We start from the raw sequence: 20,499 nt of genomic DNA, 5'->3' as shown, positions 1-20,499 counted from the left end.
AATCCCAGCACTAGGGAGGTGGAGACAGGAATATAAGGTGGGTGTTCAGGATCTCACCCCATTCAGTTTGAGGATTTGTAGAGACAAGATCTCACCCCCTTTTATCTGAGGAGTTGGTGGAGAGGTAATAAGTCTGTCTAATGGCTTGTTCTGATCTTTCAGCATTGACCCTGATATCTGGCTCAGGGTTTTTCGTAGACCAATTAGGATTCATTCTACAGGCCTCCAACAAATAGAAAGCCTGACTACAACATTTTGTCCACACACTGAGCTAGAACCCTAGACTTAGAAGCTGTCTAGGGTCCTTGGATATATGGGGGTTTTGCTCCAGCCTACTCTGCAGGCTCTGGGCTGGTGGCTGCCACAGTGTCCTGTGTTCTGCAATAGAGGAGGCACTGCCCCTACTTGGACCTTATTGCACACGGATGGATCAGTGAGATCATATAGCTTGGTCGCTACCGCTAGAGTATTCCTTGATAGAGCAGGAATCCAAATTGGTCTTTGTCAGCTGGGTAGAGGCGTGCAGATTGTAGAGACAATCAAGAAGACAGAAAAGAGTCGAGAGGTCTGCCAGTCAATGCTGGAAAGTCCCGAGTTTATTTCACAGCCAGCTTATATACAGTTTTGAAGGACAGAGGTAGAACAATGCACAACACAGGCATTCAACCTATCTTGATGTACCTCTGGCTGGCATCAGCAGCCTGCATCTAGCTAGCTAGTGTGTTCCTTCCTGTGGGCTAATCAGGACTTTCTCATAGCCCTGCAAGGAGACTCTGCAGGCTAATCAGTACATTCTCACAGTCCTGGAGCAAGCAAGCTTGAACTCTATTGACACAAAATAGACTTCAGATTTAACTGGGAAACTGAGTCAGTTGTGGGCTCCCACAGCTCTTAATAAAATCCCAGAGCCAGATGTTGGGGTAAATGCTGAAAGATCAGAGAGACAAAGGAACAAGCCACAGCTACCTCTCACCTCACCAACTCCTCAACCAAAAAGACTGAGCTCCTGTCTCCTCCCACCTTCTATTCCTTTCTCCACCCAGCCATATCACTTCCTGTCTCAACTTTCCTAGTGCTGGGATTAAAGGCATGTGTGCCTCCCAAGTACTGGGAGCAAAGGCATAAGATCTCAAGTACTGGGATTAAAGGTGTGTGCCACCACTGCCTGGCCTCTGTGGCTAACTAGTAGCTGGTTTTGCCCTCTGATCTTCAGGTAAGCTTTGTTAGAGCATACACAAAATATCACCACATTTTGGTATTATTTTGGAGGTGTGGATATCCTATGATCATTTCTTATATATCCCCTTTATATTTCAGTGGATGGGTACAACACATTGATAAAGTACATAAGGACAGTGTAAAATTGCAAAATAACTATGAGCTCTGCTCTGTCTACTTCATGGGTTAATATAAATTTTCTGTTTTCATGCCTTGTTCATTGTCTCTCTCTATTCAGAGCCTAATATCTGTTTACTCTTATAAATGAATAAATCTTAGAAATATACAATTTCATTTCCCAGGCATGGTGACCTTCTCCATGGATCCCAGCACTTGGGAGGCAGAGGAAGGCGGATCTCTGATTTTGAGGCCAGTCTGGTCTAGATAGTGAGTTCCAGGACAGCAAGGTCTACACATAAAAAAAACTTGTCTTGAGAAAGCAAAAATAAAAAAGGAAACAAGTCATTTTTTCATCTAGTCATTGACCAATATGTTGTCTCAGCAAAATTACTGTAATTCACAGGTGAACCTGAAGTTTTTTTTTTTTCTTAATCATGATTTGAAACATTTCAGTTATATATTTTCTTGTCATTCAAATAAAACATGAAGTACTGTCCTGAATTTTTGAGCTATATTATTTAGCCTTGTTGTGGACCATCTATCTACTTCTTGTTCAGCAAATCTTTTGTACCTTCCAAAATAAAACTCCATGTGGAAGATAAAAGTTTTGTATTTTGACACAATCACAATAAACTTTTTCTTTTACAGGCTTGGATATTTTATAATTTCAGGGATGTCTGGACATATAACATTTCTATTCTTTAAGGGGCTTATTTCTCCTAGTAAAATGCTCTTACAACTTACTTAGCTATTAAAACTTTAATAATATGCCATTATGTCTATATTCTATTTGGTTGTGCCCTTATTAAGAGTATAGATTATTTCTACTTACAATATTTTATATTTCATGCTCAGTGCCTATAGGTTGTGAACTATACTGTAGTTTCTCATTGATGCTTCAATATGTATGAGTAAATATCTCCATATAAAAGTAAGCATTATAAGAATGAAAATATTTCTTAATTTTGTTCATATCTCAACTTTTGCTTAACAGGAACAGCACCCAATGACTGTAACAATTACAGCAAGTCCATTGATTGTAAATCCCTGCTTATTCAACGCCAGAGAATTCATACAGGGAAGAAACTTTACAAGTGTGAAGAATGTGGAAAGACCCTTAGTTCTCAAAAAACCCTATCTATACACCAGAGACTTCATACTGGAGACAAACCCTACATGTGTAAAGGATGTCTTAAGACCTTTAATACTCGCTCATCACTTTTTATACACCAGAAAACTCATACTGATGAAAAATCCTACAAGTGTGAAAAATGTGGCAGAGCATTTTACTATCCTCCACTCCTGAAGCAACATCAAAGAATTCATTCTGGAGAGAAGCCATACAAGTGTGAAGAATGTGGCAAAGCATTTTATTTTCCTTCATACCTTAAGCAACATCAACGAATTCATTGGGGAAACAATCCCTACAAGTGTGAAGAATGTGGAAAAAGGTTTTTTTGTTCTTTACGTCTTCAAGTCCATCAAATAATCCATACTGGAGAGAAATTGTACAAGTGTGAAGAATGTCACAAAGCCTTTCGTTATCACTCATCCTTTTGGAGACATATGAGAGGTCATATTGCAGAGAAATCCTACCAGTGTGAACTGAGTGGAAAAGGATTTACTAAGCCTGCTTTCCTCATTGGGAACAGGGCAGCTCTTACTACAAGGAAACCCTACAAGTGTGAGGAGTGTGGCAAGTGTTTTTGCTCACCTTCATCGCTTAAACGACATCAAACAATCCACTCTGAAGACAATCCCTACAAGTGTGCAGAGTGTGGCAAAAGATTTTCCTACTTTGCACACCTTCAAGAACATCAGACGGTCCATACTGGAGAGAAACCATACAAGTGTGAGGAGTGTGGCAAATGTTTTTCCTCATCTTCATCCCTTAGACGACATCAATCAATCCATTCTGAAGATAGTCCCTATAAGTGTTCAGAGTGTGGTAAATGGTTTTCCTGTTCTAGGAGTCTTCGGGAACATCAAGCAATTCATACTGGAGAGAAACCATACAAGTGTGAAGAATGTCACAAAGCCTTTCGTAAATACTCAGCCCTTTGGAAACACAAGAGAGTCCATAATGCAGAGAAATCCTACCAGTGTAAAAAATGTGGAAGATGTTTTGCCTCATCATCATCCCTTAGACGACATCAATCAATTCACTCTGAAGACTATCCCTACAAGTGTGAGGAATGTGGCAGATGTTTTTATTCATACTTGTTTTTTAGACGACATCAAACAATTCACTCTGAAGACAGTCCATATAAGTGTGTAGAATGTGACAAACGGTTTTCTTGTTCTAGGAGTCTTCGGGGACATCAAGCAATTCATACTGGAGAAAAACCATACAAGTGTAAAGAATGTCATGAAGCATTTCGTAATAGCTCATCCCTTTGGAGACACAAGAGAGTTCATACTTCAGTAAAATCCTAAGAGTGTGGCAAATGTTTTTCTTCATCTTCATGCCTTAGACAATACCAAACTTTCCATTCTTAAGACAATCCATCCAAGTGTGCAGAGTGTAGAAAATGTTTTCCTACTTTGCATACCTTCAGGTACATCAGACAGTCCATACTGTAAAGAAACCATCAAATGTTAAGAGTTGACAAATGTTTTTGCTTATCTTCATCCCTTAGGCAATGAGAGAGAGAGAGAGAGAGAGAGAGAGAGAGAGAGAATAATTCATTCTGAAGATAGTCCCTTAAAGTGCAGGTAATGTGGCAGACTGTTAAACACATGATAATTTATACTGGAGAGATATTCTACAAGTTTCTTAAAAAGTTCAGACTTCTTCAGTCCTTAAAACACATCAAATTCATTCTGACTCCATGAGTGTATGGATTGTGAAATCTTTGACAAGCATTCAGATCTTATGTAACTCAAATGAATCCATATTGCATAGTATTAAGTTAATTATTTTGAATGTCAACATTAACATCTAACTTCCAACAGCATAAATATCATCAGAGAACAGTAGACACTTCTGTTTGCTCTAACCTCCCAACCAGTTTGTTCAAGCAATGTGCTTGAAATTTGCCTTAATAAATGAGTCACTTTCTTCTATAACTATAAATGTCCCATGAAATCTTTACCATGAAACATTTTGTAACCTTCCCCACTGGGTGCCCTGAATCTGAGATCTGGGCTGTGGTATTTACTATTATTTTTCCCTGTGGTGTCACCCAAGAACCTGTAATAACATCTCCCCTGGGTAAAGAATGTAAGAATCTCCATGAATTCATATTTCTCACCAAGTTGGAGTATGGTGAAATGGTCTAAATTGGTAACAATCTGGACTGAATGGGCATTAGTCTTTTTCTCCCCAGGAAATGCTAACACAACACATTTTCAGTTATATTTGGTTCCAGAATAAGGAATATCTTATTTCCTCTCAGTTCAGAACAGTGTTTCTCATATGACTCCAACTGTCATGTCACAGAAACCTTGACCCATATTGAAATAAGGACCCGAGTCAATTACACTCAGCAGAAAGGATGTATTGGTTAGTGGATATGTTATCATCAAGTATGAAACACTGTGGGTGCAGGTCTTACTTTACTTGATACAGATGCAAAAACGTCATCTCAATTTCATGTTTACTAATTTACGGTAAACTCTTAATATAGGGTAAATAACACCTAAACAGTAACAATCACTGATTTACAAATGATTAAATATCTCTACTGTACCCAGAATTGAGTTTCTAGTTATGCTAAGTTGTGGTGATATTGTGTGTGCTCTAACAAATAAAGCTTGCCTGAAGATCAGAGGGCAAAACCAGCCACTAGTTAGCCATAGAGGCCAGGCAGTGGTGGCACACACCTTTAATTGCAGCACTTGGGATATCATGCCTTTGATTCCAGTACTTGGGAGGCACACATGCCTTTAATCCCAGCACAAGGAAGGTTGAGACAGGAAGTGATATGGCTGGGTGGAGAAAGGAATAGAAGGCACGAGGAGACAGGAGCTCAGTCTTTTTGGTTGAGGAGTTGGTGAGGTGAGAGGTAGCTGTGGCTTGTTCCTTTGTCTCTCTGATCTTTCAGCATTTACCCCAACATCTGGCTCTGGGTTTTTATTAAGACCAATTAGGATCCATGCTACATCTGGTGCCCTAATATAGTATTACTATAGTAAGGTTAAAATCTTCCTTTTTAATTAGACAAAAAAGGGAAAATGCTGTGGGATAATGCTCTTGTACACTGTAAAGATGTGTTACTCAAAATGGGTTAATAAAATGCTGATTGGCCCATAGCTAGGCAGGAAGTATAGGCAGGAGGAACAGAGGAGTAGAAATCTGGGAAGAAGGGCAGAGTCAGGAGTTGCCAGCCACATGAAGAGGAAGCACTATGAGAATGTTGAATTGAGAAAAGGTACCAAACCATGTGACTGAACATAGATAAGAATTATGGATTAATTTAAGTGTACGAGCTACTCAATAATAAGTCTGAGCTAACATTTATAAGTAATAATAAGCCTCTGCATCAATTATTTGGGATGCAGCTACTGCATATTTGGGAACAGGAAGACGGAAGAGAAACATTCTGCCTACATGTGGTGCCCAAACATTTGGCATGGATTTCCACATAAAACCTGAGAATCCTTGAAAAAGGATTTTAAGCACACAAAAACAGTGTGAAACTTGGCTTCTTGGTAACTGTCTTTTCTCTGGTGTGCTCTGTTTGCTGGTCATGAGCAGAGGCACACCTCCTTTAAGGGATGATTTCCTGACTCAACATTAGCAGGAATAACCATGCTGCTCTTTTAAGAGGCCCTACTGCCCAACACTTATATGGTGTTTATGAGCAGCAGGCAGCATGCTACTCAGTGACATGGACCTAAGACCTCCCCAGAGTTGGGGGCAATACACGTAGCTCATGCCAGTACCTCCACCATGAAGCTAGACTCTTGGGAAAGTAAGGAATGGGGTGGAGCCCACCACTTTAACCCTAGCCAGACCTGCTTAAGAGATTAAACACACATATGGTAAGAAAAAGATAGCGATATATAGTAAAGACAGATTCAGAAAAACAAACAACCTCTAAACAGTTCACATTGTGTTTAAAGATATACAAAGGCTTGGGAGAAAAAGAGAAGGTATATACAGCCATAAAAAAGAAGTACATAGTTTTAAAATAATACAACATAGTACTTAAAAAAGAAATAAAAGTAATATTAAAATGCCTTGTTGAGACTGAAAATACATAGGGAGTCTGGATCGTATATGTTATTGTATTAATTTTGAATTTTTAATGTCTGATGGACAAGAGACAGCCACTGGAAGACATGGAATTAAAAAGAGGGACTGATAAAATATACCAACCTAGATATTTTAAGAATTCCTTAACTTTAAAAATAAAGTCAGGGGGTTGGGGATTTAGCTCAGTGGTAGAGCACTTGCCTATCAAGCACAAGGCCCTGGGTTCAATCCTCAGCTAAAAAAAAAAAAAAAAGAAAGAAAGAAAGAAAGAAAAGAAAAATAAGTAAAGTCAATAAATGCATTTTTCAAATGGAAATTTAAAAAATGCTTTGGAAAAGAGGTTTTGCTTTTGTTTCCATGGAAAACAAAAGGCTGTGGATTCATTCCAGGTTAATATGGATCAGATTTGATCAAAGAACACCTCCTGAAACTTGACAGATGATACCAATAAAGGTTACTGGTCTTCCTGGGACTTGGTCATTATCTCAAAATTTTCTCAGGGACCCTGGGGATGCCTTTGCCCACAGACAGCAGAAAGCAGTATGGAGAAAACTATGCCCTCATGCCCAAAAGTTTGTGGGGTGTGGGTGGTATTTGCTTATTTGGTGAGTTATTAATGTTTGTTATAGTTTAGGGAAATATAAGAATATAGGATAAAAAACTATTAATCTTATATATTTTACATTAGTATGGATCTTGGTTTATTGACACAAATTTAAAGTTAATCTTGTTATACCTTATGTATATTTCTACTCTTGTTTATGGTATTATGCTTATGCAGCTCATTTTAAAATGTATTATATAATTAAGAAATACAAATTAATAGTCATCCACTATAGCAAGGTTATAATCATATTAGTTAGGTTTTCTAGGTATACAAAGATATATTTCAGATAGATAGGTAACCTTTAAACACTTCAAAGACCTACAGAATATGGCATTTAATATGTTTAATAACCTGAGGATTTTCATGACATTGAGACAAGTCTTCTCCTGGCAGCATCAATCTACTTCAGAGAAGATGATGGGCATCGAAGAAACTCCATTTGGAGTTTACCTTCTTTGTGGCAAAATTTAACCACTGGGCAAAAAAATGCCCTTGCCTCAACTGTTGACAGTATGCTGTCCAAATTGGACAAGCAAGACTCAAAAGAAAGTGACTGCCAAACTTTGCCAAGACAAGGTAGGACAGTCCTTCAGAAAATCCTGCTTCACGGGTAAGTCCATCAGATATTCTAGGTCTGTAGGCTGAAGATGATGCCCCAACATTGCAGAGAAATTTTGGGTGACTGTCCAGGCAGCCAGCTGTTTCTGTCATTTCTCACAATTTTTGTAAGTCACTTGCTTGTACTTCCTGCTTACTAGGTTAATATTATTTCCTTCTTGGGTCTCTAATGGAGTTGAATACTAGGTAGTTCTAGTTATAGGTTTCCTTATTAACAAATTTGGAAAAGAAACTCACTAAAGAGGTGTAAAGTGTATAAGTTTGAGAGACATCAAAACATAGTTTTCGGTTGGTAATACAAGTTAGGATAGAAAGTGAATTAGGTACAGCACTTTGGACTGACCTAAGTAGGATAAATAATGGAGTATTTTCTCTGAGTCTGTCAAATGTTAATGGAATAGACATTATTGATGTAATTACTGCTTGTGTATATTGTACATAGTTATTGTACATGTTGTATATAGTTTTTCTTATATTAGTTATAACCATATTTTATTATTTTAGACCAAAAAGGGGAAAGGTAGTGATATTTTGTGTATGCTCGAACAAATAAAGTTTGCTTGAAGATCAGAGGGCAAAACCAGCCACTAGTTAGCCATAGAGGCCAGGCAGTGGTGGCACACACCTTTAATCCCAGTACTTGAGATCTTATGTCTTTGATCCCAAACCTTGAGAGGCACACATGCCTTTAATCCTAGCACTAGGCAGATTGAGACTGGAAGTGATATGGTAGAGTAGAGGAAGGAATATAAAGTGGGAGGAGACAGGAGCTCAGTCTTTTTGGTTGAGGAGTTGGTGAGGTGAGAGGTGGCTGTGGCTTGTTCCTTTGTTTCTCTCATCTTCCTGCATTTGTCCTGACATCTGGGTCTGGGATTTTATTAAGACCAATTTGGATTTGTACTACACTAAGTACAAATGAAATTTATTTACAGAGATGAGATGGGAAAGAGAGGCCAATTTATAATCTTCTGTATATGCTACTGAAATACATTCCAAAAGAATGTACCCCCAAAACAAGTTTAAATTTAGTTTAATATGATATAAAATTAAAAATTGACTGTAATTACATATGTCTATACTTGTATTAATGCAGATGTATATGTTACCTTTAAAAGTTTATGTATTTTCAGAACAAGGAGACCAGACACCAATGAAAATGGATGGCCCAGGTGATCTAGCATTTCAAATGCCTCTGTTACAGTCTCCTCAGAATTCTACATCCAAAACAGCTTCAAGGCTGCTGGCTGAGATGATCCAGCCTCATAGAACACTCTAGTCAGCACTTGACCATAATCCTAAATTTTCTCAGGACACCCCAAAGATAAAAGTGCCCATAATCAATAGGAAGTAGGCTAGAGAACCTACTTAGAAAAAAAAAATGGGTTATGGGTATTATCATGTAAGGGGGGATTTGTGGGAATTAGGCCAGAATTTCATAAAACAAAAACAGCAACAACAACAAAAAAAAACCACCATGTCAAGAGCAAGAGCAAGGGATTTTTCTATCACTTGGCAAAAACTAAGGAAATTATAAGAAAATGTCCTATTTGTTTCTTGTATAATCAAGCTCCATTAACTACAAGGAATAACCCTAAAGGTACTCATAGAAATGAAATTTGGCAGGTGGAAGTGTTTCATTTTGCAGAGTTTGAAAAATTAAAATATGTACACCATACCATTGATACCTATTCAGAATTTCAATGGGCAACTGATTTGAGCACTGAAAAAGCTGATTCTGTAATCACACATTTGCTAGAAGTTGTGGCCACCATGGGAATAGAAGTACAAATTAAGACTGACAATGCTCCAGCATATCTCTAGTAAAAATGAAACAGTTTTTGAATATTACAGTATGAAGTATATATTTTTTAAAGATTTATTTATTTATTTATTAATGTATACAGTGTTCTGTCTGCCTGTATGTCTGCAGGCCAGAAGAGGGCACCAGATGTCATTCCAGATGGTTGTGAGCCACCATGCTGTTGCTGGGAATTGAACTCAGGACCTCTGGAAGAACAGTCAGTGCTCTTAAACTCTGAGCCATCTCTCCAGCCTAATATAAAGCATATTACAGGTATACAGCACAATCTTACAGGACAAGTGGTTATAGAAAGATCAAATTATACTTTAAAATAAATGCTAAATAAGCAGAAAGGAGTAATAAAGACCCCCAAAGATAGGCTGAATTTTCTAAATGCTACTAAGAAAGGAGCAACAGCTGCAGAGAGACATTGATCAACAGAAAAAACTACTCAGTTAAGTCAGCCAGTGTAGTTTAAGGATGTGTTGACCTCAGAGTGCAAACCGGGATATGTGTTATATTGGGGAAGGGGTTTTGCTTTTGTTTCCACAGGAGAAGAAAAGCTAAATATACCATCAAAATTAATAAAGATTCGATTCAAACAAGGGAGACCTCTAGATTAGGAGAAGTGATTGTTTCTCAACCAATGTGGTGATTCAACATGTCAAAATGAAAAACTCACCAAATTAGGGTTGGGGCATGTTTCTGTTTTTGTCTTTACAGGAGAATAAAAACATCCATCTTAAGGACATCAAAGACCTTTGGACAGATAAACATCTAAAGAAGGAGGGAGAACTATCCAGAAAACATTACCAAGAAAAACAATCTCGTATGATGGTATAATTACCTCTACAGGGTAAAAATTTCTTTACCTCTTAAAATATTTATTGTCCCAACTCAATTAAAAACTAAAACTGAGCCAGATGGTGGTGGCACACGCCTTTAATCCCAGCACTCGGGAGGCAGAGCCAGGCAGATCTCTGTGAGTTCGAGGCCAGCCTGGGCTACCAAGTGAGTTCCAGGAAAGGCGCAAAGCTACACAGAGAAACCATCTCGGAAAAACCATAAAATAAACAAACAAACAAACAAACAAAAAACGAAAAACAAAACAAACAAACTAACTAAAACTGGCTTTGGAGTTGGAGTGTGGTTCTCTCCTTCTCTATACCCAAGCATGTTGTTAAAAGAAAATTTAGAGTCTCTGTCTCATATCAGAAGAGCCATCTGGTATGGGACAGAAAAGAAAACAAAATCTAGGGACGATGGTTGTCACAAATTTCTTGCCCTCTTTTATTTAGGTGTATTACTATCTTTAAAAATTAAACTTTCCATTTTGATATTAATGATGTTTAAGTTTTCCATAGTGAACAATAAATTTTCTTAACACCAATCTCTGGTCTCCAAAAGGATGACTGGACCCCACAACAACAATTCAACTTGGATCATTATAATGCCATCACACCAATAAACACCACCCAAAGATTGGTTTTGGACTACAAACTGCTCAAGACAATTCTAAGATGGCTAGCTGAGATGGTCTGCCCTCTTGCACTGCTCCAGGCAGAACTTCAGATAAATCCATTACTCAGAGACTGGCTAAAAATGTTGCAGCTAGTTCTACAAATACTTAACCATTGTTTCTGTTCTTATAGGGTCCCATAGAGACATTGTCACTCTCAACAGCAGGAAGCAATTCTAAGAAAATGATACTTACTTTCCCAATAGGTAGGGTGGGTGGTTTGGTTTTTTTTCTCAAAGTTAAGGGTAATTGTCATCTGAAGTGGGTGGTAACAAGTTGTTAGAGGGTTGGGAGCAGAATGATAGAAATTAAACTCAGGAAGCTCATTTGAAATAGAAAAAGGGGGCACAGGCATGATAAGATTGAAAGGTGTAATAAGAGGTAGACTATCAGTTTTGAATAATTTACATTGGTATGGATTCTTGTATATTGATACAAATCCAAAGCTATTTTTGTTATATTGTACATATGTTCCTTCTGTTTTAGATATTTTTGTATATTGATACAAATGTAAATTTATTTTTGTCATACTGTATGTGTTTCTACTTCTGTTTAGGATATTTTTGTATACTGATGCAAAATAAGGTTATTTTTTCATATTGTATTTTACATTTTTGCCTCTCAATAAGTGTAGTGATATAGTGTTTGTAATCTAGGAAATAAAGCTTGCCTGAAGATCAAAGGACAGAGCTGGCCACAGAGTTAGTCATGGAGGTCAGGCAGTGGTGGCACACAGAGGCAGAGATTTTTCTGGATTTCTGTGAGTTCAAGGCCACACTGGGCTATATGAGACTAATCCAGTCTAAACGAGAAACAGAGCCAGGCAGTGGTAGCACACACCTTTAATCCCAGCACTAGGAAGGTTGAGACAGGAAGTGATATGAAAGGAATATAAGGTAGGATAAGACAGGAACTAACTCTCCTTCAGGCTGAAGAAGTTGGTGAAGTAAGAGGTGGTGGCTGTGGCTTGTTCTGCTTCTCTGATCTTTCAGCTTTCACCCTGATATCTGGCTCTAGGTTTTTAAAAGACCAATTAGGATTTGTGCAACAGTTAAGATATTTTTTTATATTGTCACACTTGTGAGGTTATTGTCCTTATACTGTACCTCTGTTTCTAATCTTGTAAAGGTATTACCTCTATAGCTTGTTTATTTTTACAACATGAAGCTTTAGTCCTTAAGGTATATAGGTTAATAATAATTACAAGTTAATAGTCACCCATATTTGTCAAACTTATAGTCATGTTAGTTAGATTTTCTAGACATGCAGAGGTATGCTCTAAATAGACAGATGATCTTCAAACACTTTAAAGACCTACAGAATATGGCATTTAAAAATTTTTAATGATTTAGAATTCTTTTGACATGAAGCCTGTCTGCTGCTGGCAGCACCGATCCACTCCCAAGAGGATGACAGGCACTGAAGACATTCCATATGAAGTTTGTTTTCCCTTTGGCAAAACTGGCTTATTGGGCAAGAAACTGCCCTTACTGTGACTGCTGACAGCAAGCACACTGTCCAATCTGGACATACAGGACAGACAGACAGACAGACAGACAGACAGACACACACACACACACACACACACACACACACACACACACAGGGACTGCTGAACCTTGCCAAGACAGGATCGAACAGTTCTTCACATTTTCCTGCTTCTGAAAAAGGTCTGTTATGTATTCTAGGCCTATAAGTTGAAGTTGGATGATCCAATGTTACAAAGAAACCTTAGGTGACTGTCCAGGCAGCCAGCTGTTTCTGTCATTCCTTGTAGTTTTTGGAAGTAGCTTGCTTGCACTTCCTGCTTACTCAGGTAATATTATCATCCTTCTCAGGTTTTTGAAGAGGTTGAAGACCAAATATTTACAGTTACTGTCCTCTTGAATCTTAGCTAAAGACACATTAGATCCAAAACTTAGATTCTCCAGGAAAGGACAACTATTAGAGTAATCTCTATAAAAATACCTATTACTATGGTCTGCACATCCAGAATGTATTTCCTTCTTAATATTGTTCTTGTTGTATGTAGTTTCATTCTTTGTTGAGGGTATTACCTTTTCCTTTCTCTGGACAATACTTGATAATTGTTCTTATTGTATATAGTTGTTATTATGTTAGGATTAGAACCTTCCTTTTTATTTTAGACAAAGGGGGGAAATGCTGTGGGAACTTGGCTATTTGGTCTAAAGACCAATGTCATGGAATGTGTTGGCCTGATGGGCATGTTATTCTCTGAGGATACCTAATTCTTTAAAAATCAAGTGGGGAGGGTTATGTGCCCTTGCACATGGAAGGCTTCCTGATGCCATAGCTCAGTGACCTGTTCTGGACCTCTCCCCATCCCTCCATGGTGGATGAAAATTCAGTGACACCACTTCATTCTGTATTCATGAGTGTGCTATATCAATTTCATCCTCTAATAAATAAGTCTTGATCCAAGATTTCTCTGGCCTGCCACATTAGAGCGGTTGGTTACAGGTTGTTACTGGTAATGGTCAAGAAAAAAACTGAATAAAAAATTAGATTCAGAGATCTCCTTCTTAAAAGAAAAGGGGGGATAAAGAAATGATAGGATAAAAGGATATATTATTGAATCTACTTTAATCCAAAAAACAACTATTAATCTTAAATATTTTATATTGCTATGGATTTCAGTTTATTGGTACAAATTTAAAGTTATTTTTGTTAATCTGTATGTATTTTTCTACTCTTGTTTATGTTATTGTGCTAATCAACTCATTAAAACTGTAATGTATAATTAAAAATACAGATTAATCTTCATCTATGATAGTCAAACTTATACTCAGGTATGTTTTCAAGATTATACACAGATATATTTAGATAGGCAGATGCTCTTCAAATACTTCAAAGGCCTATGAAATATGGCATTTAAAAATGTGTTAATAACATAAGGCTTTTCATCACAATGAGACACATCCACTCTTGGCAACACCAATTTGTTTTTGTTTTTTTTTTTTAAAAAAAGGATGGTGGGCATCCAAGTATCTCTACATGGAATTTGCTTTCTATATGGTAAAAGCTAGCCATTGGCAAAGAAACTGCCCTTGCCTCGACTGATGACAGTATACTGTCCAAATTAGACAAGCAGGATACAAAGATAAGTGACTGCCAAACTTTGCCAAAACAAGATAGGATAGTTCTTCAAAATTCCTCCTTCACACAAAAGTCTGTCAGATATTCTATGTCTGAAAGTCAAAGATGGATGCCCCAGTGTGACAGAGGAACCTTGGGTGACTGTCCAGGCAGCCAGCTGTCTCTGTCATATCTATAGTTCTGGAAGTTGCTTGCTCTGCACTTCCTGTTTACTCAAGTAATATTTTATTGGGTCTCTGATGGGATTGAAGACTATACAGTTAGAGCTTTACAGTTTTCCTTGTTACCAAATTCAAAAAAGAAATATATATAACATGTAAAGTTTATAAGGTTGAGAACCATAAAAGCTTAAGCTGTTTATCTAAAAAGATGTTTTAAGGTCTAAAAAGATATTTTTAGGATGGCAATACAAGTTATGGCAAAAAAGGTTAATGTGTAAAACTTTGGACTAAGATCGGATAGAAAATGGAGTATTTTCTCTAAATTTGCCAAATGCAGGTGGACTGGACATTGTCAATGTAATTCTTAACTGATAATTGTTCTCATTGTATATAGTTTTATTGTGTTAGAGTTAAAACCTTTCTTTTTTATTCAGACAAAAATGGGAAAATGTTGTGGAATATTCCTTTATACTGTGTAAAGATGTGTCACTCTTATTGGTTTAATAGAAAGATAAATGGCCAATACCCAGGCAGAAAGTATAGGCAGGACTTCTGGACAGAGAGAGCTTTGGGAAGAAGAATGGTGGGCCCCTTTGTGTTCCTAAATTTTCACAGGGTGGTTACTTATGTATGTCTAATAAAATGATTGTTTTGTCTTTAAACAAATCAGACACTGGTGTTACAGGATTGCAGGTCAACTAACAGCCTTGTGTATTATAGTGATACATACATAAATACCCAAACTGAGAGATTTTTCACCAAGAAAAGACTTATATTGCAGAAAGTGGGAAATAATACTGAGGGTACTGAACAATGTATTTGTAAGTAACAGGATAAACAATGTATAGAGTGCAGACAGAAATTAAGATTGCAAACAAGATGATCTGAGACAGACAGAGGGCTGATATGGAAAATTGTCCCATAGGCATTAATATATGGTTGATAGCCGAGTGGTGGTAGCACATGCCTTTAATCTGAGCACTCAGGAGGCAGAGCCAGGCAGATCTCTGTGAGTTCAAGGCCAGGCTGGTCTACAGAGCAAGATCCAGGACATGCACCACAAAAACACAGAGAAACCCTGTCTCAAAAAAAAAAAAAAGATATAGTTGATGGACAGCAGAATCCATGGAAATATGGAAGAAGTTTATAGGGCTGAGAAGTGTTCAAGTAAACATAAATGGAAACAGGACTAGATGGACCTTAATACTTAAAATACTACCTCAACTACCTGTTGAGATTGATCTTTGGAGAATACACAGACTTCTATCCTTCATGTACATGTAAAGGCCATGTTCCCTGGTATGGTGTGATAAGGAAGATAAGTACATTTCTAACTCACTGCCAGGACACCTATGTCTGATGAGGTCACCCCAATGTAGATGACTTTCAAACTCTGTTATCCAGAAGGCATGGATTGTTCACTCCTTGAGATCTTGAATTACCCAGGAGACAAAATTCTCTTACTGTCTCTTAGGAGACTTCCGTGGTAGATTATTGAGGCCAGAAGACACTCTCTTAAAACGTGTGCCTTCATACTTTGGGGATAGGCCCTTGACAGTAAATAGTGCTGAATAGAAGCATTTATTGCTCCCTCACTGATGAATTTGTTTGTGATTTGACCAACAGCAATTTCCACTCAAGGGAATCATCCCATCCTGGAGGGGGCCTCTTTAACCTCAGGAAGTAAGCATGTGATGGATATGGGGAATTCCTGGACATTTCCAGTACTCATAGAACGCTTACTGCTCATAGCTATATAAGCAGTAAGGACTGTAGGGGAGGAGACTTCCTCATCAGTGGAGCTCCCTGCAATTCACACACCCAGCTGAAGGCAGGCAACTTTCCTGAGTTCTTACCCAGAGTCCACTCAGATTTTTGGTACTGTCGATGTTACTGCGTTGAATAGTTGTGTGTTCCTATTCTAATCCATTATCCGTGATCCTGTCTGCAATCCCAGTAATAAACTCACTGATTCATGAAGATAGGGACTTTCGTTGAATCACTGTGTCTGTCATTAGAGCCTGATCTGAGGTGAGTAGATGTTCCTTCTCTTCTCCATTGGATAATCACAGAACAGACTGTCTTTTTGATTGCTGTGAGACAACACATTAATAATTTGTTGCTCATGGTTTCTTTGTGTAAAAGTCCTTTGTTAGAGAACATAGCATTGGATAGTAGACTTGATCCTTAAATAGTAGCAGAGAGCTTACATCTTGATCAGTAGGAGACAGGTAATGCATAGGATTCTTTGACCTCAAAGCCCACTCCCAGTGAGACCCTTTTGATAAGGCCACACCGTCTAATCCTTCCCAAACAGGGCCTAAGCATTCAACTGTATGAAACAATAAGTTCCATTCCCATTATAAACCACAATCACTTTAAAGTCAAAAACAATGTGAAATCAACTATAATTGTCAGAGATTAACTCCAATTTGGAGGGAATGCTGGCACTTTGTACTGACCGCACATTAATGTGCTCTGGGCCCAAGAGCACATCCATGGAGGTATCCATCTTATGGAAGTACAATTTCATTTGAAAGGTAAAGGCCCATTGCAGTGGATAGCCATCCCAGCATTGGCCTGGAAGTTCCAACCCCCATTGAGGCTTCAGTAATGATCACGCCCACAAGGCGGGGCAGAGGAGGGAGCAGAAGACCGAGGATCAAGAGGAGGTCACGCTCTTGGTTCGGGGACGCTGGACGCAGGAGGTAGACGGGACAGAGTTCTCCAGAGAACATCGCCGGACTGTGCTATACCTTTGCCAGACCCTGCAACCTACCCCTTCATTTGTAAGTTACCCTACAAAATAAACCTCCCTTTTAACTACGTGGAGTGGCCTTAATAATTTCACCAATAGCCCACTGTAAGGGATCATGCTCAAAACTACATTTCTAGGAAAGTTTCTCCAGGGTCAGCACCCAAAGAAGAAGGAAACTGTGCTATGGGGCTGGACACTGTCCCAAAATGGAAGCAGAACATGACATCACTCTCCAAATTGTACTAGATTTGTAGACACTAAGGGCAACAGGTAGGTCAAAATGGCACTTCGCAGCACTGTTAAAGAGAACAGCTTCACCACATTACTGATCAAATGTTCAATGTCCCTCTTAAAGTCCCTGTGTGGTCACACTTCATGGAACATGCAGGTGATAACTAAGTGGAATTGGAACTGCACCATATACTCATGGTAGAAATATAGGGAACTCTAGACTGGGCCTGTCCGTGCTTCAGTCCTGAGTCTGTAATCCAGGACTAGTGTCCCTTCACTTGGGAGGTAAGCATGAGCTCCTAGCACACCTGGTGGTTAATATGGATCTGAGTTTCTGAAAAACCATGGAGACACTGGTAAAATTCCAATAGAGCTCTCATAAAAACTAAATGGCTTACATGGATTTTTAGTTGAAATTTTAAGGAACAGAAGGACAGGTGGAAAACTCCTGAGATGGATTATGGGAGATCTTAGCAAGTAAATGTCAGAAAGGTGGACATTTAACTTTGTTCAGTGATTATACCGTCTCTGTGTCCCTCATCAATCCTCTACACTGTTGGGATTTCAATGTTCTCAAGACTGTTTTCAAAGCTGTGGGGTCAGATCCATGAATGGCTCACACAGAGTGTTGGTACAGAAGAATGATTACTTATTATTTGTAGGACAGCATATTAAGACATAGCCGACATTATACTCAACTGCTTTAACCCATCTTTCTTTAATTGTGTTTTGTTTTGACTTTTCGTTTTTACTTAGAAACAAAGTCTCTTTAGATTTTCCAGTCCAGCCTTTCATCTAGAGTCCATTTGTCAAGTAACCACGGGGCAGTTAGGAGCACGGTGTGACATACCACAGCTGGTTTCAAAATAATCTTTAAAAGATACTTCTTATTCCCACATTAGTGTATTGCTTCGTTATTTTAAAGTAAAACTGAGTCAACGTGATTTTTAAACGCTATAGTAAGATTAAATCACAATAGATGGACAAGAAAACTTACAAGGCTAATATTTCTGTCACAGACTCGACTCACACTCATACTTCTCATGTTGTGGATCTGGAGGTGAATAGCAGCGCCCCATCCACATGGCTGTCCGGCTGACTTAGCTTCTTCCTCGAATACATTACTGCCGGAAGCTAGACACAAATCCAGGAAGTGTAGAAATCTCCATACATAGGTTCCGGGAATTCTTTCGCATAGATTTCTGGGAAACGTAGTCCAAACGACTGTGTCGTCATAGGGAGAAATCCAGGAAATCCCCATCAGGATTTTGGTAGACACACGTGCAGCTTCCCCAAAGTTTGGCAAGAGTCCTGCCCTGCTGTGCATTCCAGTTGCGTCTCTGACATGGAGGTTGGTCCAGGGTGCAGCGCAGCCTCAGGCACTGTGCGGGGTTCGGGGGTCCGTCTTGAAGGGAGCGGACCTAGGCTGGGTGGGAGGTCGGAAAGAACTGCCTTGGGGCTGCTGTGCTGAACCGGCTGGGTCACGTGAGGTTGGATGTCAGGGCTGGGGAAAAGGTGATAAGGAGTGTGCCCTGAGTGATGGTTTCCTTAGGACGCCTCTTGACAGCCAAGTATGCCTCGTGCTTCTGGGACAAGAGAGCAGCCTGGTAGCGCGGAGTAGTTGATAGTGCAAGTCCAGGATTGCAAACTAATGATGGTCAGCTGACTGCCTGCTCCTGAGGCGGAGCTGGGAGCTCAGTGAGCAGCTCTGGTGGGGAAGCATGCTTCTCTAGCTGAGCCATCTCACATGGACGCTGTCAGATTTCTCAGTATCTGTAGAGCAAACGGGGTCTGGTCCTTCCTGAACTCTGTAGCCGCCTAGTGTAACGGTCTTGAGGTTTTGATCGTGTTCATTTTCTCTGCCGGCTAAAGAATTAAGAAAGGAAAAATCTAAGGCCCAACAGTTCTCCACTGGGAAATTCCGGAACACAGCAGACAGATCTGTTAGAATCATCTGCTATAGAAAAGCTTTGAATACACATATGTCAGGCACAGATAGAGGCATCTTCTACAGGAAGACGGGGTTCTGGAGAAGCTGACTCCAGGCCTCACCTTGAGGGCTTAGTTTTCTTAACTTTGAAAGGTCTTCCATCCCTTATGTAGAGTTGACCACAATGATTGTGTCAACGAGTCTTGATCTAGCCTTGAGCTTGTTGAGCTAGTCCATAAGCAGGGTGTCTAGGAACAGATGAAAAACTCTCATGGCCTTGAGTTCTAGTGCCAGGCTTTTGTGTCAGGTCAGCAGGGTGAAGAAGAACTCACAGACTGTGTGTATTCATGTGATTTAAAGTAAACAGACCTGTGATAGAGAAGATACTTCAGTCTACTGTATTGCACATCCCTGTCATCTCTGCATTTGTGAGGAGAGACAAGACCTCTGGTCCTCTTCTGCTTCATAGCAAATTCAAGGCCAGAGTCTGTGTCCGGAAACATTTAAACATACATCATGGTCATGAGACATACCTTCTATAGTTCAATTCATGTTTCTTATAGTGAACACCATGACAAATCCATGCAATCAGCACTTTGCTGACTTAAGAACTATTTGTGGTTAACTTCTGTTGACTAAATTACTCAATAACATGTTTTTGTTAAAGACACTAAATTTTTGGAGATTAGACAGTTGTTTGCAATTCCTATGTGGAGAAGAATTCCTTGTTGCCTGGCTTGAATATTCCTCCCTATATGCAGTGATGGTTCATTCTTTTTAGATATTAATCTGTATTTGTTACTGTCATGACCTGATGCTGATTTCTTCTGGTTTCACTGATTTCATCAGTTTGCTCCTTTCATATCTAATCTGAGACTCCATTATTTCTTCATTTCCATTCTGCAGTTCTTGACTGATGTGGCTGCTGTGGTTACATTCCTGGGTCCTTTTCTGCAGCTCTAGCTGGGATGCCTTCCCCTGTCCTTACTCCAGAGGTTCCAGTGTGTGCAGATGCTTCTTACAGTCAGCCAGAACAAAACCACTTCCTCCCTGTCCTGCACATGGGCACTGCCATGTCCAGCCAGTGAAGCAGACTGCTCATGTTGGTTCCTGCTCTTCCACAGGTCCAGTCCAGTTCCCCTTGTGGAGCAGTCCTGTCCCTTTCCTCCCAGGCTTCTTTCCTTGTGTTCTAATGTCAGTGTGAGGGAGGAGTTCCTTG

The 20,499-nt window shown here is 39.2% G+C and overlaps 2 protein-coding genes and 1 long non-coding RNA gene across 5 annotated transcripts in view; 2 read left to right on the top strand and 1 right to left on the bottom strand.

Moving 5' to 3' along the window:
• Positions 1-5,099, top strand: part of LOC118596391 (zinc finger protein 58-like) — a 12,934-nt gene extending 7,835 nt beyond the window's left edge. The window contains exon 4 of the mRNA XM_036207266.1: positions 2,333-5,099. Within this exon, the coding sequence (XP_036063159.1) occupies positions 2,333-3,774 (1,442 nt within the window). The 3' untranslated portion in view covers positions 3,775-5,099. The remainder of the gene's footprint in view (positions 1-2,332) is intronic.
• Positions 1,799-18,623, bottom strand: LOC118596407. The gene is made up of 2 exons (XR_004946685.1): positions 18,348-18,623; positions 1,799-3,972 (listed from the first exon to the last, which is right to left on the bottom strand). It is a non-coding gene; the product is annotated as an uncharacterized LOC118596407 (long non-coding RNA).
• LOC118596400 (zinc finger protein 58-like) overlaps positions 18,583-20,499 on the top strand; it is an 18,615-nt gene continuing 16,698 nt past the window's right edge. The window contains exons 1-2 of one of the 3 annotated variants that reach the window (XM_036207272.1): positions 18,583-18,701; positions 20,187-20,404. In XM_036207272.1, coding sequence (XP_036063165.1) covers positions 20,381-20,404 — 24 coding nt within the window. In that variant the 5' untranslated portion in view covers positions 18,583-18,701; positions 20,187-20,380. Of the gene's footprint in view, positions 18,702-20,116; positions 20,405-20,499 lie in introns of those variants that run through there. The other 2 variants (XM_036207273.1, XM_036207271.1) reach the window with 2 other exon arrangements.

This window comes from Onychomys torridus, chromosome 15, assembly GCF_903995425.1.
Source record: "Onychomys torridus chromosome 15, mOncTor1.1, whole genome shotgun sequence".
NCBI lineage: Eukaryota > Metazoa > Chordata > Mammalia > Rodentia > Cricetidae > Onychomys > Onychomys torridus.
This window is presented reverse-complemented; position numbering and strand designations above follow the sequence as displayed.